At 39.6% G+C, this 19,792-nt stretch overlaps 1 protein-coding gene across 1 annotated transcript in view; it reads right to left on the minus strand.

Annotated features, from left to right (window-relative positions):
- Window positions 1–19,792, minus strand: part of ANKFN1 (ankyrin repeat and fibronectin type III domain containing 1) — a 196,436-nt gene that overhangs the window by 63,452 nt on the left and 113,192 nt on the right. Inside the window, exons 8-12 of the mRNA XM_017950614.3 lie at window positions 17,891–17,981; window positions 11,635–11,742; window positions 3,860–3,959; window positions 3,430–3,562; window positions 2,838–2,954 (exon numbers count right to left, since the gene is read on the minus strand). Of these exons, the coding sequence (XP_017806103.2) occupies window positions 2,838–2,954; window positions 3,430–3,562; window positions 3,860–3,959; window positions 11,635–11,742; window positions 17,891–17,981 (549 nt within the window). The remainder of the gene's footprint in view (window positions 1–2,837; window positions 2,955–3,429; window positions 3,563–3,859; window positions 3,960–11,634; window positions 11,743–17,890; window positions 17,982–19,792) is intronic.

Genomic DNA, 19,792 nt, shown 5'->3' on the forward strand with positions numbered 1-19,792 from the left:
TGGTAGCTGAAGGGGCATGTGGGGCTATGGGAGGAATTTAGGGGGAGATTTAACTGGAAAGACTTGAGTATTTTAAAATAAAAATGAGAGGGAAGAGATGGGACCTAGAGCACATGTGGAGGAATGAACTTAAGTCAGGAAATGTGAGACTTTATCTTCTGAAATAAAAAGGAAAAAAAAGAAGGTTCAGTCTGTGCAAGGAGGTTTATAAATTTGGCAGAAAAAATAATTAATTTCCTTTTTTTCCTTGATGAATTATACAGTGAAATCATCACCTGAGATGTGAAGGAGAGTGTGGGGAAGGAGAAGGGATGTGGGAGAATGAAGAAGGTTTTTATTTTATTTTATTTTATTTTATTTTTTTTGAGGCAGGGTCTTACTCTGTTACCCAGGCTGGAGTGCAGTGGCACGATCTCAGCTCACTACAAACTCTGCCTCCCAGGCTCAAGTGATCCTCCCACATCAGCCTCCTGAGTAGCCAGGACTGCAGACATGCATCACCACGTCCAGCTAATTTTTGTATTTTTGGTAGAGATGGGTTTTGCCATGTTGCCCAGCTGGTCTGAAACTCCTAAACTCAAGTGATCCACCTGCCAGCCTCCCAAAGTGCTGGGGAGAAGGTTTTAAAATAGTTGCTTTACAGTGTGAGAAAGCAAATTTAGTAGAGAAAGGAAATTGGACCACCAGGTAACATTACATGTGAGAATTGTAGTCATGAATTTAACATAAAACCAGTCAGCCCTTTTTTGTGATTTTTTTAATGTGGCAATGTGTAACTACTTTAGACATGTTGGATTCATCCAGGCGTGGGATTTTTCCAAATAAATAATATGAAGGGAAAATATGGAATATTTTCAAGGAAGTGATTAAGATGGGCTAAGGAATCTAAGCTGGTCAAGGAAGGAAATGACTTCAGAAGTGGGCTGATGCATTATGAAAAGGGGTGAGGTCTATAGATTTGGAAGCTGAGGAAGTCCAAAAGTATTGTAATGGGAGTAGTTGAGTAGGGTCACACTGGCCATCATTGCGTCACTCAGTGTCTGACTGCACTGACTTGTAACAGCCTGATCCTTCTCATATTGCTGATATGAGATTAAAGTTCTAAGAAACCTCCAATAAATACATAATAAAGAGCCCCCCTTGAAATTCTAAGGTTTTCCAGTCTGTGATCCAGGCATGTCTGGGCTGTATGGTAGGGTGATGGGAGGGTCCACTAAGGAGTCTGAGGCTCTTGGGAATGTATTTTATCCTAAAGAAAGAGTAGCGTGAGGTGCAGTGGCATGGGCCAACTCAAGTGGGTCAGTGATGAAAGGACGAGGCACTTTGAATTCAGCAGTCATCATGGTCTGCTCCAAGAACTGCTTCTTGAGTTGGAAGAGAAGATTACGCAATCAAGAGTGAGTTGAGGCCAGGCACAGTGACTCACGCCTGTACTCCCAGCACTTTGGGAGGCCGAGGCGGGTGGATCACCTGAGGTCAGAAGTTCAAGACCAGCCTGGCCCACATGGTAAAACCCTGTCTCTAGTAAAAATACAAAAATTAGCCGGGTGTGGTGGTGGGTGCCTATAATCCTAGCTACTTGGGAGGCTGAGGCAGGAGAATTGCTTCAACCCAGGAGGCAGAGGTTGCAGTGAGCCGAGATCACGCCATTGCACTCCAGCCTGGGCGACAGAGAGAGACTCCACCCCATCCCCCACCCAAAAAAACCCCGAGTGAGTTGAAATGAACAGCTCTATTTGCTAAAATCTCACCGATCATACAAAGCAGCAAGCAACCTGTGTAATAGAATATATCACAGAGGAGCAAAATTTAAATTTCGGAATTAATTGTAATAGCAACAAAATATTGCAGGAAGTTGAATTGTTATGATTGTGAGGGTTCAAGAAATGACATTCGTATAATTGCAGGTGGGGGACAAAGCCATAGAATTTTTTCTTTTGTTATTATGACCCTATTTTTATGCTGTGACCTACATGGCCTGGCCAAACACAGCTTACATAGATTCCTGCTATGCATATTTCTGGGGTTGATGTAACTGCAGATTTGTAGGTAGATACCCATTACTGATAAAGGCTCAGTGATCTCTTAACGGCCCCAATCCCATATAGCAGCTATTTTTTTTTTCTGTGCTAAGATCTACAAATTCACTTAATACTAGAAAACAGTAAGACGAAAACTCAGAAAATCTTGGTTAGAATTTAATGTTACTTCTAGGAGGAGCTCTGTAACCTACAAAGATTGGGGCCTTGATCTGATGTGATTGAGAATATGGAAGGATAAATAAATTCAGGCTTAAAGATAATCTTTTAAGAGTTGCTTTCTGTTTGTTTGTTTGTTTTTATAGGTAAGCAAAAATGTCTGTGCTTTACCAAAATCATCACACCAAGAAACTGCTCAAAATATCTGCTCGTCTCTTTTTTCCATCTCCATATACCCATTAATGCATAGGACACCAGAGCAGCAGCTGTCCTTCAAGTGATCTCATTAAAGTTCTCTTATTTTGCAGGTGATGAAACTGGGGCCCAGAGATGAGAACTGAGTTGGCTGATTAATATCAAATCTAGAACTCAAGTCTCCTTACTCTTTGTTTAATGAGTTACTCCTATACACTGTTCAAGAGAGACTCACTTGGAGGAGATTGCTAAAGGTACAGTTTTGCTACATGAAACCTGCACACCTACAGGGATGCAGCTCCAGCTGTTCAAGAAAACTTCATATTCTTAGGGGTCTGAAAGAGAAGGGAGCCCACATTTCCCTTTCTAGGTGGGACTGGTAACTGAATTTTCCACGTTCAAAGTATTTTCCTTGGGGGCCTGGGTTGAAACCTGGTCCCTTACCTGTAGCTGTGCTGTTGCTGAAAGCATCTTCTGCCGAGTTTGCAGCACTGTGGATGAGGATGAGGATATTGGTACGCTTTGTCTCAGCCACCTTATATCTTCCCACATACAAGACAGCTGCAAAAGAAGGCACACAGTCATGTCATCGTCCAAGCCAGTACATGATTTAGGTTGTGGCATCAAAGCAAAGCAGGGAGAAAGAAATCTGACCCCTGATGTTTATTCTCCAGTCCATTTTCAGACACACACGAAACAACTTTTTGATCTCTGTCCAATTGGAAAAAGATCTGAATGCTAATGAAACGGTCAGATCCACATTTTAGTCTTTGCCAAATGATCCCATAACTCAGAACAGTGGAGACACATTGTGATGGGATGTAAGCCTCTTTGCTTTGAAAATGTAGTGTACATGTTACTTTGGTGCTTTTTTAAATACGACATAGGGCATGCTAGGGCTGAAAAGGACCTTTGAGATACTTTATTTCTACTCCAAAACTTTGATCGCTGGAGACCCCTCAACTAATGTTTCAGAGATTTGTGTGCAGCAACATTGGTACAAAGTAGAGAAAAATGAAATCAGAACTTAGTATACCTTCGTGAACCACAGAAAATCTGGTGTAATAGAACTGGTGTGAGAGTCATCTATTTCAACAATTGGTACTTGGTCTTCATTGGTGACTAAGATATTGTCTTTATAATAAAATATAACGGCTATGTAGAGTCCCCTAAAAAGAAAAAGGAAAATAAAAGTATTGTCCTCAACCATCTTGGAAAAATATTTGTTTTGGATGTGATAAAAGATGAATTTAAAATATACCTAGGAACACACTCCTTCTAAGCATCACAAGTTCACTAGTTACAACTCAGAGAGAAAATTACTGTCTTGCACAAATTCTCAGGAGAAAAGTGAACTTTATTCTTTTGAACACAAAAAAGAAATTTCTACCAAGTTTCCACTCAGAACCAAAACCAGTGCATTCTTGAAAAGTTAAGATTTCCTGAAAAAACTACATAGAACCCACCGTTTTAAGGTCTTCACAAACTTGTTTGAGGAATGGAACAGGTGTTTCAGGCTCCTTGAGACTGACTGCTTGCGGCCTGTGGTTTGTAATTTTGTACTTTCTGGAATGTATTTTAAAAAATACAGTATAAATTCCACTGGGCAGATCAACACTCCCAATTCTGTCTTCCTACCTTCTTGCCTTCCCCTCCCCCATCCCTTTAGTGTCACTTATCCTCAGGTTCATGTAGGGATTCTGCTCGTTCATGCCTATAAGAAGCTCTTATGGCCGGGCATGGTGGCTCTCACTGGTAATCCCAGCACTTTGGGAGGCTGAGGGGGGCAGATCACGAGGTCAGGAGTTCAAGACCAGCCTGACCAACATGGTGAAACCCTGTCTCTACTAAAAATACACAAATTAGCTGGGCATGGTGGCATGCATCTGTAATCACAGCTACTCAGGAGGCTGAAGCAGGATAATCGCTTGAACCCAGGAGGCAGAGGTTGCAGTGAGCCGAGATCGCACCAGTGCACTCCAGCCTGGGCGATAGAGTGAGACTCCGTATCAAAAAACAAAACAAAACAAAACAAAAAACCTCTTGTATCTTGAGATGCCAGTAGTTAACTCAATGAACAACTCCTCAAAAATGCTGGAGATAAGTAGTATTTATAACTGCAGAGGAGACCACCTGTGTGTTCTGTTGATACTCTTTGCTTGGAAATTTTTGATTTATTTTAAGGTAGGATAAAAAGACATGTAATCAACTCCTTTGCCCTTCTCCCTACTCCCGCAATTGCCTTCTAATATTCATACAATTCTCAATGCTGCTAAAGCATTCCCTGTAAGTCTACATATTCCATTAATTTTTTTCATTATAAAATTATTATAAGCACATTACAGAAAGTATGGAGAATAGAAAAAAAAAAAGAGCAAAACCCCACCCATATCATTTCTTCACTTCTATATAACCACTGCTAGCATTCTGGAACAGTTTTTTTCTTCATTGTGTATGTTGGTTTACAAAAATGGGTATAGGGACGGGTATGATTATCATCCTCATTATTCAGAAGAAGAAACTGAGGCTGAGAAATGAAATGAATTGCTCAAAAAGTGAGTACCTGGGAAAACAGACATTCATTAATTGGACAAATATTTATTGGGGGCACTACTATGCATCAGACTCTGCAGCTACAGTGGTAAGCAAATAATTCATTGCCTCTGTTCAGGTCTTCTGCTTATAACATGGAGCTTGCCCTAATAAAGGTAGTAGACTTCCTATACTTCCTATAACAGCCTTTGCAAATAATATTGCGCAGAGCTGGACTACATTATCACTATTGTAACTCTCATATTCTATGTAATGAAGGGAAGCTGAGGTTGTTGGCATCACCACCAGACTGCTGACAGACATGTCACTGGAGACGAGAATATGGTCCATATCACTGCTGTTAGGCATAGAAGCCTGGGCAGGTGGCCCATGACGGAGGGCCAGTGTGTCTTTGGTTATGATTATATAGGAACAGCTGACTGACACAAGCGTTCATGCCAGTTTCAAGCTTGTGTTGGTAATGGTTATTCCTTGCAGAACACAGCAAAATCATTCTTTTTTTCTGACTTGAACATGAGTTTGGCTGCTTGGAAATAATGCTGCTGGGACTTCCAGTTAAATATGCAAGAGTGAACATGTTTGTTACATACTGCCCTTTCCCTAAACCTCACTAAAAGCAGAGTAGAAATTAAGAAAAGAAGGAAACAACATAAATTTTAAAAGACAAAGTGATGGGAAAGGAGACAAAAGTTAGTAAATTTCAGTAGGTGGAAAGCAGATGGATAGAAAGATTTAAGACTTAGACAGATGAAGTCGAAGGCAGCAGTGGAGAAAGTTCAGAAGTGATCTGATTCACTCCATGGTCTCCATGGACTGCTCAAAGTGAGGGGTGAGTGTGAGCTAAACACCAGAAGAATTTGTGGAAGTCTGTTAAAAAAATAGTTAGACTTCTTGATCTCCTCCCTTGTTATATGACTGGACACATACCTCTTCCCCACTCTAGAAGAAAGCTAGTGGCTTGTTCTCTGGAAGTCAACAGATAAACAAAAACCCAAAAGAACAACAACAGGCATCTCTGGAATGGGAGACACCAGGTAGTGTTGAAAATGGGGTGCTGATGATAGTGGTAGTGTACCCCAAATGGGCAGATTCATGCATAAGTTTTTATACATAACATTTCCCTATTGAGTTCTCAGAACACTGGTGTCCAAACTTCTACCTTCCAAGCAGGACACTGGAAGAAACTTCTGTGGAAAATTTGACCAGCCTAAGAGAACCTACCCAAAGATTCTGACATTGGGAATATCCCAATGGAAAAGTGGTACCAGGTCACCTTACAATGAATCCTGTAAGTAAAGAGCCCTATGCGTGTGCTCAGAGCTTCCCAATGGCTATTGTTTCCCTTCTCTGAAATCTGAGTATTCATTGAAGGATCACCAGGCAGTTGAGAAAAGCATCTAACATGAAATACAAAGGCCAAAAATTAGTGAACAAAAGACGAACTTACACAAAAGACAGATTATTCTGAGAAAAGAAAATATAAAATGAAACAAAGCCTGCCATTAATATTCTGAGAAGTAAGAGAAGACTTGCATCCTTATAAACAGAGTAAGAGTCTATAAAAAGAACCAGAGGACAAAAGAGAGCACTGGCAATTAAAAACATGTTGTCAAAAGCTGAGAAACCCAATAGAAGGCTTAGCAATTAAAGCTGATGAAATCTCCAAGAAAGTAAGGCAAAAGGATGTAAGGATGGAAAGCAGAAGAAAAAAAGAAAAGAAAATCAAAGGACGAATGTAGGAGAACCAAAATCTGAATAACAAGAGTTCTAGTAAGATGGAGGAGAGGAAAAGAAGGCAAAGAAATACTTAAAGAAGTAATTTAAGAAAATGTCTCACAATTAAAGGGTATAACTTTTCATGTTGAAAGGACTTTCCAGGTGCCCAGTATAACAGACAACAGATGCCTTAGTACATCACTGTGAAATTTTAGAACATTGGAGTCAAAAGAAAACTTAAAATCTTCCAAATAGGGGAAAAAAAGGTTTCATATAGAACCTCTGGAATTAGAATGACATCAGATTTAGTCCTGAAAGCTGGAAAACAATGAAACAATACCTTCAAAATATGAAAAAAAGGATTTCAACCAAGAATTCTATACTCATCCAAAACCTTGAATAAATGTTAAGTAGAATAAATACACCTTTAGATATACAATGTCTCCAAATATTAGTTCCCAAGCCCCCTTTCAGGATGCTGCTAGGGGGAAAGCTCCACCATGCGATACAGAAAGAAGGAACCCAATACTGGAGAGTGATAAGAAGAGTCCTCAATACCGTGGTAAAAGGCAATCCAAGGGTGACAGTTGCACACTAGGCAACCAGTGACCAGTCTAGACTGGAGCAGGACAGAGGACTCCATGAATGTTTCCTTAAGAAGAGGCAATAGAAACACCTAAAGCATCTGCTTATATTGAGAGAAGACTGATCCAATTTGAGAATAGTTTGGGGATTAATTATTATAGCCATAGAGAAAAACAAGCAAATGCACAATAAATGGTTGTTAACTCAGGGAAAACAAAAAGCTATACAGGAAAGGAAAATAATCATATAATTTATCACTATAATGTAAACAGTAAATACTGATCTTACTAAAATTCAATATACATATATTTGGAGATTGAGATGATAGGAACTATGCATGCAAAGAAAGGAGGGGTAGGGTAAAAAGAGATGCATCATTACTTTCTTTAGTGAGGTAATGACTAAAACTGAAAAACATAATTAGAAATATGAGCATGTTATTTAGAGATATGGGGAAAATACTAAAAGAATTAGCTAAAGGTTAAGAGGTTATCTTTGGGGAGGAAGAAAATGGAAGAAGGAAGAAATTGCTTTTAAGAAAACATTAAAACTGTTTTAAGTGTTTTACTGAAGTCATTCAATCCTTAAACAATGAATGAATGAGGTATATATAATTATTATCTGCATTTTAGAGATGAGAGAAATGAAGCACAGAGTTGTTTAGGCAGTTTGCTCAAGGTCACACAGCCAGCAAGAGTAAAAGTACAGCCCAGATTTGAACTCACGCAGTCTGGCTTCAGAGACACATTATAGTTATATATAGCTTACATAAAAATGAAGATTAAACTAAAAAAATCAGACTAAAAATAAAAAGAGAAAAATAAGAAATACTACTACCAGCTGGGAAAAGGGCACATGCAAGTATTAAATATTCTAGGTCTGGTCACATGGTAAAACTGTACTTTGGAGCCCTTGTGGTTGAATGGGGCCATGTGACCACCTCTGGCCGATGAGTTTTGGGTGTAATAACATGCAGAAAGTCTTGCCCATATGAGACCTTCAAGAGTTGTTTTCCTCTCTCCTATGGTTGCTGGCAAATATCTCCAGAGAGAGGATGATAACAACACAGAAGGACTCCCACTGATCAGTGGAAAATGCATAGCATGAGGGAGAGAGAAAGGTTTGGGGAATCATTTGGTTACTGTAACATAGTAGGGTTCACCTTGACTGACACATGGTCTAAACTAACTTTTCTCCTAAGAACCTTGCGGCTTCTCTGCTGTTCTTCTCTGCTTGGTTTGGAGCTCTGGAGCAACAGTTCATTTTCTGTACTCTGAATGCAGTAGTTCCCTAGCTTGTAAGTGCATGGAGCATAGGAGTTTACTTCATTCATGTTGGCATGTCTAGCCCCTACTATGTGACCTACAAATTACATAGTAGGCAGGGTTCCAGTTAATATTGTTTTGCAGGTTGAATAATTGGATAATAATATAAATTCATCCCTATAGGATATTGCTATGATGAACATGATTGCTGTTTTAATATTGTAATTCATTATGTATGCCAGTGTACTCACCTTGTGAACAATGAAGTTAGCTTAACATCTCCCTCGAATTTTCATCCCAGTGCTAAGCATGCAGATCGGCTTTGGCCAGTTCTTTAGCCAAAATGTAGAAATTAATGTAGATGTCGGTACTTCTTATTTAGGAGTTTAGTAGGAGAAGTGATTTTTATTATTACTCCCGTATTTGGAATATGTTGTATAGTTAGTGAGTCATTAGAGGGTCATTACAGTTCAGTTACCAATTACACTTCAATTCTAGGGAATATCCATAAAGTGCTGAGGATGGACAGTGGCTCCATTCTCAATGGGAGAAAAGTAAGCCATAGTTTGCCAGGTAAAGACTGCATCAGGTGAATTTAATGCACCTAATTTACTCTTCATAGCAATCCTGCAAGATAGGTAATATTATCCTGACTTTGCTGATCAAGAGGCTGTGGATCAGAGTGGTGAAATGCTCTTCCCAGTAATGAACAGCTTGTAAGTGGTAGAATTGCAATCTGAAATAATTACTTTTTCTAATTGTAAAGTTGGTAAAAGTTTATGTCCCCAAGAAACCACTTAGTATTTCAATGTATTTGAATATTTTAAATAAAAATGTAATAATAAAAAATAATGAATAATAATTTGGTAATTCTCTGTAAGCAATACATATATTATCCTTCATTTATCCTTCTGTACTTAGGGTTATGTTAAATCATCTTAGATTCATTCTTTGTGTGTGTGCGAGGTAATTTATTTTGGCATATTATAAGTCAGCATTTCCCAAAATTTGTGCTTTGGAATACCGATACTGTGAAAAAGTTTTACATGGCTAAAGAAGTTTGGAAAATGCTTGTTTAAGCAAATGTGATATGTCTCTTTATTGGAGTCCTTAATATTCTAAAGTATATTTTAAATTTCTAAGAGAAGATGTAGAATTCAACATTTCCAAAACTTACGTGACAAGAGAACCTTTTTCAGCTGAGCATATTATTGGACCACTGATCTTTGGAACATACTTTGAGCACTGTTTAAGTGTCCAGAGTATATTTCATATAAAATATATTTTTCTTTGTTGGAAAGTTCTACCTCATGCCTTACTTAAATCTTTCCTGATATTGTGTGCAGATTTACTTTCCTCTGGGGGAAAAGCATGTACATGACAGAAGTTGGATGGAAACTATAGAAACGATTGGGCCATCTAGGAAATCATTTTTTGATTATTAGATAGGAATCCAGTGGTAATAGGGAGAGCATGAATCCTCAGACAATATTAAAAAAACTCTCATTCTCATGAGTAGTTTCAGCTTTTCCCCTTCTGATCAAGACCAAACACACAGTGGCTTATGATTTTCCAAGAATCATCTGTCCACTTGCTTTGTTGCCTTTGCTGTCACACAGGAACCAATGGGCAGGGATGTGATGGAGAGGCAGAAGATGAGAAAGGAGCTTTGGTAACAACTGGCCTGGTTAAATGAGCCCTCAATAACCGAAAATTAAGTAGGCTTCAGTCAGTGTGGAATATACTGAAGGTCCTGGTCTGGGTAAAGACTTCTTAGAGATCTGGGAAGGGAAATCCCACTTGGGTTTCAGAGCTACTCCATGCATATTTACATATCCTAATGAACTCGTCACTAGAAGAATATTATTTTCTTGCAAACACTTGTCCTCATTTCTAGCTAGAGCCTACATTGCTGAAGCACCCTACTGTGATAGCTATGTAGTAACTGGGAACAACCTTTTACTAACGCTCAGTATGATTTCTCTATAGCAAGCTCAAACTCAGTGAGTATCTCTTAGTTTCAATTGTGGATTTTTTTTTTTTCTTTTAAAAAATTGTTATTTTTAGAGGCAGAGTCTTGCCCTGTTGCCCAGGCTGGAGCACAGTGGCATGATCATAACTCACTGCAGCCTCGAACTCCTGGGCTCAAGAGATCCTCCACAATAGTGGATTTCTTACCCAGCTGTTCCAGCAGTTCCCTAAATCTACAGAGCACAATGCAGTTAGAGATCTGATGGGGGCATGGAAAATGAAAACTTTATGTAGGCTTTAATTCTCCAAATAAAACTAAGTACCTCTTCCACGAATCGTTACACAGATCAGAAATCTGACCCTGTCCCAATTGAGCAGCCCGAGTAGAAAAGAAGCTTTTAAAGCCTTCTCAGAGATTCTCTGGGTGTAGCTGGTAAAAGTCTAGGGAATATGTGCTCTACTTTCCTGCGAGCAGTGGTGCAGAGGAAGATTAAAATTCAGGAGGAGGTTACAGTTCAGTACCCAGTCCTGATGTAAGGGTGCGGGACAAAAATGAAGCGTGTTAGGAAGACTGGACTTAGAACCAGAAAAATCCAGCTTGGAGTCCTGATTCTGTCTTTTCCTGGCACTGTGACCTTGGGGAACACCACTTAGCCTCAGTGGTAATTGCCAAAATGAGGATGAACATGAGATACTGGGTGTGAGATTGCATCGTAAACTATATTATTAATAAATATGGAGGTTTATTATTATTCTTGTTATTATAATTGGTTTGGTTCCTATAGGGATACTCAGGGGATTTTCCTTGGAGGCAAAATGTTTTTGGGTGAATATCCCAAAGAGCTAGCCCCACTGAGGAGTCTTGTGAAGGGACAATTCCGAGAGAAGGGAACTCACGGCAGCTGCTGTTTTTCTTGTGCTTGTTTTCAAACCGTTCGGACAGAGGGAGAGGGAAAGGAAGGGAGGGAAGGAGAGAGAAGTCTCTTCTGAAGGGTTAAAGCAAGATAGTGCTGTAAAGTGATTCCAGATGTACAAATATTAATATCTCTCTCCCTGATGAATGAGAAGGTATGACCCAGTTAGGAAACTGCTAAAATTACCGGCGCCACCGAGACCTCAGCTGATGGCCCGGCACAGATTTTTATCCTTACCCCGGCAACTGTAATGCTGATGAAGGGCTCGGACCTGCTGCAGCAGACCTTCCAAAACTTCACTCTGTCCCTTGTGTCTGGGCTCTCTGTCGTCATAGTCTTTCCAGTCTATTGAACAAAAGAAATAAACAGAGTGAAATTTTAAAGCAGGGGAGGCCTCTTCCTTGCCCTGCCTCAGGAGCCGGCGTTTTGCTCATACTACCCACAGACTCCGCGGATGAGTATCCCGCACATGCAGAGCAAGCGGGCGATGCTAAGGATTTGGAAGCTGCCATTGTTCAGAGCTCTGTGCAAAACAGTAATTGTGGTTGGTTTCTTGTGTCGAGCAGTCTTAGGGCAAGAGAAAATGGTAATTGAAGGCCAAAAGAAAACAGGAATTTGGGAGTCCAATCTCACCTCTTCCAACCCCTTCTCCCCTTTTAGCCTTCTATATCCTAACCAGTTCCTCTGCCATCTCTCCACTGAGCACCCCAAGTCTCAACTGGATTTTCACAGTAGGAAAGAAAGGGGTGGGAATGTGCAGACTAGATGAAATCCACAGTCCCAGTGCTTTTATTGTAGGTTTCACACTTTTGGCCAAATTGACATTTCTTTCCAAGGAAAGAGCCCATGTCAGATGCCAAGAAATGGAAATCTACATTTTGCTCTAATGAATGTCTGCTTTGGTTAGCTGGCACAGCAGCCCCTGCACATACTCTGAGCCACCAACCACCCTGTCTGCTCAGTCTCTAAATATACAGTATTAGCTTACAAGGCAAATTTAAATTGCAATACCCACTGAGATTTTTCTCCCCCTTCTGTTTTCATTCCGTTTAGCTATAATGATATCAAGAGTAATAACCCATATGGGACTAATGTCAAGATTGTAATTCTGCTGTCTCCAACTCTTGATTTTTTTTTTTTTTCAGCAGGTCAGTCATTTCAGAGTCCATCCCTTCTTCCTTCTATTTTCTTTCCTCCAGTTTTCCTTTCTGGAGGAAAAAACAGAAAGCAGCAACTTGATGTCCTTCTTAGTGGAGATGCTTTCGGTAAAATTGCTAGTCATTCTTCCCCAGAAAAGCCAGTTAGTTAATGAGTATATCTTGGGCTTAAATTCTAGTTGAACAAGTTTCAAACTCCTTCCCCCACAGATTTATTTTGAAATATGGGGTCTCTTTCATTCAGAAACTTAAGTAGATATCATGACAGTTAAAGTTATGTAAAAGCATTCCATAGTGGTTCATCCAAGGCCCGGGCATATAGCATAGTTAGGAGGACCATGGGTTCTGAAGTCAGGTAAACACAGGTGTGAATCCTGGCTCCTCCAATTCCTAGCTCAGTGTCTGCAGGCAAGTTACTTATACCAACAGGGCCTCTACTTCCTAACATGAAAAAATGAGGATAGTATCTACTTTGCAGGATACTTGTGAGGATTAAATGAGAGATATCTTAGGTATCTGGCACAATGCCTAGTACATGATAGGCATTCTGTAAATATAACTTAAAAGGAAGGGAATTCATGACGGAAACACCATTTCTTACCCTATCAGATGATTACCTATGAAGAAGGGGGCCTCAGCGATTTTCTGATCCTTCTTCCTTTCCACCCTCCCCCATGTACCTGTCTTTATTTTACTTTTCAGAAGACCGGGACTGATATAACCAATCCAGTTGTATATGACTCAGCTTTTTAGTGGCACAGCCAGGGCAATAATAACATCTCCTGACCCTCAATATATTGCTCATTTCATATACCATGGACATGATTTTTATTTTTCTATTTTCTCTTGGGAAGGAAGGTCAGAAGCTTGGTTGGCGTTTGTGTGATGTGGCTTAATTGTGGTCAATGCTGGAGACAGGGAATTGGCATAGGTACCTTTTGTAGAGTCTTTGTTCCTTGTGGTCAAGAACCATGACTTAATTTCTCTTTGCCTCAGATTTTTTCTTTGTAAAGTGAGGTTTTTCTTTTCCTTTTTTTCTGAGAAACAGTCTCTCTCTGTCACTCAGGCTGGGGTGCAGTGGCACAATCTTGGCTCACCAAACCTCTGCCTCCCAGGTTCAAGTGATTCTCCTGCCTCAGTCTCCCGAGTAGCTAGGACTACAGGTGTGTACCAGCAGGCCCGGCTAATTTTTGTAGCTTTAGTAGATACAGGGTTTCACCATGTTGGCTAGGCTGGTCGCGAACTTCTGACCTCAAGTGATCCACCTGCCTTGGCTTCCCAAAGTGCTAGGATTACAGGCATGAGCCACCGTGGGCCTGGCCTGTAAAGTGAGGTTTCTGTTTTTGTTTTTTCGTTTTGAGACGGAGTCTCATTCTATTGCCTAGGCTGGAGTGCAGTGGCACAATCTCGACTCACTGCAACCTCCGCCTCCTGAGTTCAAGCGATTCTCCTGCCTCAGCCTCCCTAGTAGCTGGGACCACAGGCGTGTGCCACCACGCCCGGCTAATTTTTGTATTTTTAGTAGAGACGGGGTTTCACCATGTTGTCCAGACTGCTCTTGAACTCTTACCTCACGTGATCCACCTGCCTCGGCCTCCCAAAGTGCTGGGATTACAGGAGTTTTTAAGTCTCTTTTTAGTTTGTCTGAAGTTTAAGAAAGCAAAGCACCATCTGGGGCACAGAGCAGAGTCATTAAATGTTGGTGAGGTATTGTGAATAGAAGCATGATGGTGTTCAGTTAGGATAAGGTACGAAAGGATTTTTACTGGGAAGTTAAAAAATGTTTGAGGAAATAAACACTCGGTATCCTTTAGATCGTTTTTAGCACCCCCAGAATTGGGGCACAGTGAGAATAAACGTTGCTCTCATAGATTCCCACAGGCCATTAGGAGTTTGTTCTCTTAGTTGGATGAATGCATCTGACATGCTCATGATCAGGTAAGCAAGGTTGTGTGTTTGAGTAAGACCCCTAGGTGGCTGAATTACTACGCGTCCCTGAACATGCTAATGCATTCTAAGGAGTGTGACTGCTGCCATCAATGCGAGGAGAGCTGAAATAGGCCTGTCTCTTTCAGCCCTATTACATCAGAGGCGAGCTCCATCTGATGACTTTATGATACATTAGAAAATTGCTAATGCTAAATTGCAGCCCGAGCGAGCACTGGACATAATGCCAAGGTTTTTGGAAAGAATGAGTTTTTCTCATAGATGTTTGGAAGGTTCTGACGACTACATAAAATAGGAGACTTTAGGGATGAGGGAGAAAATTGAAAATATATTAAGAAATCAGGAACCTGACAGGAATAAACTTAGCGTGGTAGGAAAAGAGCAGATTGTGCCACATAATACAGCTCACTGTTCTGGTAATGAGACACTTCAACTGCAACACAATGCCGAGCTTACATTCACTGGCGATATCGGGATTTTCCTGATCGTAACTCAGACAAGCCTGTCTGGGTCCTTTTCTCTTATTATGTACCATACCATATAACATAAGTCTATAAAAACACATTAAGGCCTTTTGTGAAAATATTAAAAAAAAGTTTTTATAGCCTACTGGAACATATTACCAAATTTCCAATTACCCTGTCATGTTAGAATACATTGTCCTCTAGTAAATATCTGAATACCGATATATGTTACATCACAATGTCATACTCTGTTTATAAATAGGAGTGTTTTTATATTGTTCCTCCCAAGCGATAGGGCATGGCTGCAACAACTATAACCACATGTTAGGATTTCAGTTCTTTGTCAGTTATCCCTACTAATCAAACGTATCATTTTAGAAAGTGGTGGCTATTTGATATGTTAATTACCAGTTAATAAGTGACTCCTCCCAGTCCTGAACAACTATTGTGGTCATTCTGGAGACAGCACCTCAAATGGGCTGTGACAGATAGTGTCTGAATGGAACGTGCAGCTTATAGAAACTGAACCTCTGAACTTTATCAGCAAATGCATCTATATGGAGATCAGAACTTGCATTTGGAGTGGGGCTCCCCACCCACCTCCTCACTTTCAGGTCAACTGAGACTAGCATTTTTGTGCATTTTCTGTCCCTCCCATAATACACACACACTACTGGCCATCCCCAACATGAGATTGGTTCCTTTTATCTTAATCTTAGAATCCCCAGTTTGTGTTTCTGGCAAATCATTGGTAAAAAGACAACTAGAAATAAATGACTAGAAATAAAAAGGTGACTAGTCCAAATAAGACTAGAATGAAGAAGTCATCAAATGCCAGGAGAGTCAGGGACCTTAGGGATCTCAGGCATCGGTGGTCCAAGGCCCTGTCTGACCTGGTGTAGTTATCTGAATCCGCCAGAGATGGTAGTCAGGCATGGATGGCTGGCTCTTAGTTTGCCCGATAGCAGGGCAGTAGTTACTGTAGCCTCGGAGACATGCCAGAGCCTTGACCAATTCAGGCTGGAATCCTGGTTCAGCCATGTACCAGTGTTGTGACTTTTGGAAAGGCAACATCCCTGATCCCCAGTTCAGATGCTGGGCTCTGTGTATATATGCCTCTATGTTTATAGTTCCCTCATCAGTAAAATGAGCCTAATAATAAAAATCACCTCGAGAGGTACGTTAGGAAGATTAAATTAGTTAATCCATATGAGGTACTTAGATTAATGCCCTCCATATAATGAGTCTGATAAAAGTTCTCTCCAGTGCTGATAGAGATACAGATGATAGTGACAATGATGCTTAGTTACAAGACAGAAATAATGATGAAAGATTGCTGCAAGGATTAAGAGATACTGAATGTGAAAGCCCTTTACATACTGCCTGATTCGTGGCTGGTCTTGAGTAAATGGTTGTTATAAAAAAAAATACACAGACATATTTTAAAAAACTAAAAGAGACCATAATCTCATAACCCAAATGTTCACTAATAAATTTGGAGAATTATTAAGACAATGGACACACCCTATCTAATTATATGCAAACCTACAGTTGAATGTCATGTGAAAAAAAAAATCCCACATTTTGCATTTTTTTTAAAACATAAAACATAAAACTTACACAGTAGGAGTTTTTTCTTTTTCCACACAATGAGTGTTTTCTAAAAAGACCATGTTTAGTGGTTGTAGTTACGGATATAAAGATAGATATATCATACTTTACTACTAAATTAATATTGGATATTTGTTCTCCCTACCACACATGATGCTTCATTTTATGAGTGCATTGCTACACACCATTGTACAGACTGGTTTGTTTGCATTTCTTTTTACTTAGGGTAGAGTCCTAGATGTAGAATTACGGAGTGAAAAGAAACAGATTTTCTTAAGGCAGTTGGTACAACATGGCAAACTGTGTTCCATAAAGGATGTAGCAGTTTGTTCTCTCACAAGAAACATATGATATCACTTTTAACTCTCACATTAATAAAGCGTTTTTAAAAAATGAAAATACAATTCGGAGCACTGGGTTCATTACATAGAAAAATCTATGGTATGATATGTCTGGAGATATTTATTCTGGCTAATTAAATTTTCTGGCTAATAGAGAATGCTGAAACATACCAGACATAGATTGTTAATTCTCAAAGAATCAGAAGGCCTTTGCTGGGTTTCTCAGTCACCACTACAAATGCCATAGATAATGTTTGTGGGTTGGTAGCAGAATGCTATTAGTAAGAAAGCTTTTCTTTTGACAGAGGGTCAGATCCGTAAGATTTGTTAGATTTCATTTTCTTATCAGGTCAATATGGATGTGTGCCCTGCGGGTGAGGAAGGGAAGAGGAGAGCTACAATGAAATGTATGTACTCTAGGCCGCCACTCCCACAGTGGCATCTGATCCATCCCCACAAAAACCCTATGAACGGGTGTGGTTAGACTCATTCTACAGACATGGAATTGAGTCTCAGAGACTTGGTTTTGTTTTTTTCTTTAGAGGCAGGGTCTCCGTCCGTCCCCCAGGCTGGAATGCAGTGATGTGATCATAACTCACTATAGCCTCGAACTCTCTGACTCTTAGGCTCAAGAGATCTTCCTGCCTCAACCTCCCTAGTAACTGGGACTACGGGCATGAGCCACCATGCCTGGCTGTTAAACAACTTTTGAAGGCCACACAGATGATAAGAGGCATAATAAGTATCAAATTCGGCCTTTCTGTTTCCAAATTCCCTCTCCTTTTACTCCATTAAGCTGCTTCCCCAGGAGCATTTCTGCAGGGGAATCATTCATTATGTGGCCCAGATGCTGCCCTGAGAAGGTCTTATTGGTTGCAAGCAGTGGGGGAAGGGAACAGCAATGGCATCCTGAAGATGGAGTTGCAGTTGGAGTCTGTTACCGCGCTGGAGAGAGTTCACAGCCAACACCTACTAGAAGGAGAGGCACATGCCGGTGTCGTGGTCTGAGCAGGTCCCCATCCTTTCATATTGTAAGCCGAGACTTGAACATAATACTGTTGGCCCTGCAAAGTATTGAAATGATGCATCAGGCATTTTATTTGATCATTTTTACCCTAGACTCTATGGGCATAGAGTTTAATTACTATGTTTGATTAACTCCTTCATCTCTTTGAAGCTCTGTTGCCCATACTTTAGCATTCTAGTTTTTCTTGATTATTATGTTTATATGTCACAGTAACCATATTTGAAGTTCCCTCTTAGTGTCTATGCACTTTCTTCTTTTCAAAATTTAACTATCATAATGACTTTTCCTGACCCCCCTAAAACTATATATAAATTTTTAAAAGTCACATAGTTCTACAAGGTTTACCAAAAATAGCAGTTTCCACTCTCACATCATTCTCCTTATTTGCCCCTTCCTATAGGCAATAGCTATCACTTCTTTTAGTGATCAACTTGCTTTGGAAAATGAGTAAGTTATAATAAACATCTTTTCAGAGTAATGCATTAAATACCTGCCTTGTTCTTTTTGTGGCTGCATACATTTCACTGGGAGCCAATATTCGGTATCATGTATTTAACCAGTCCCTGATTGGTGGACATTTAGATGGTTCCCAAATTTTGTGCAGGGAAATAACTATGCTGCAATAAACATCCTTCATTCAGCTGCACACACATTTAAAAAAATTAACTCTTTGATGTGATTCAATTTCAAAGCCATTCTTAAAACAATGGCTTATATTCTTTAATGGTCTTTTGTGACATTAAGAATTAAGGAATTGTTTTTGTTGGCTGATCATGTTTTAAAATCTTTTGTATAGTTTTTATATTTTATATTTTGCCTTTATATATTTTTCCAGTGAACCCAAAGGGCATTTGAGAAGCCAGCATTTGATGAAACATTGCTTGCAAAAATCGTAAAATGATGTTTGAAGTAAAAAAAAAAAAAAAAAAAGCACATCTTTGTAGAGACTTTTCTAGGGATCTTAAAATATTGACCTTACTATGTTAGGAAGTCCATTTTTTAAAGTTGAAAATGGGTTTCTATGCCCCTCAAAGTTATAGAGATTGTGTAAAAGTGTAAATCTACTCCTAGGCTTTTATATGATTACAATAGTGTCTGCGTTTCTATCATTAGATGGTCAAGTGGAAAAACTTAATCCCTATGGAAATTAGTTCAGATATTAGAGAAACTCTTTATGGAGAGTTTTCCATTTTTATCACCGTATCACTTTTTCTTTTAAGCAATGAAAATTCCCTAGGGTTCCTTCTGGCCCTCTTCCATCTTGTGAGCCATAGGGTTGGAATCAGTCTTCTGCTGATAGCATCTCTGGGGGCCACCCACTCAGGGGTTTGTTTGCTCTGGTAATCCACAGTTCTGGCCCCTGGTATAGATATGCGATTAGGACTAAACGTCAGGATTCCGTGGTGATTACCCAAGCATCAAAAATTCCGTTAGAATAAGCAGGTTTAAACTTGAAGAAATGCAACCTGATGCATTTTTTTTTAAGGCTGGGCTTTAGGATTATACTTTGTAAGTAACTGTTTTAATCAATCAACCTTTAAGAAAACAACAACAATAAGAACAAAATTATCCCTCTACTTCCCTCATCTGAAGGTCCTAAGATATTAAATATTTGAATTGGACTGAAAAAGGTTTGATTTTACTTTTAAAATATTTTGAGAAAAAAGAATTTTATCTTTTGCATTTTAATTGCTTGAAGAAATACAGGGTTTGCTCCAGTTTGAACTGATTTACAAGGTGTTTTTATTTTTTTGCATTTCATATGCTCATATATTCATAATTCTAAATAATTAACTTTTGAGTTTATATTAAACAAGTAAGTGCAGTTTGTTCCAGTTTTTCATTCAC

This window comes from Papio anubis, chromosome 17 (genome assembly GCF_008728515.1).
Source record: "Papio anubis isolate 15944 chromosome 17, Panubis1.0, whole genome shotgun sequence".
Classification (NCBI taxonomy): Eukaryota; Metazoa; Chordata; class Mammalia; order Primates; family Cercopithecidae; genus Papio; species Papio anubis.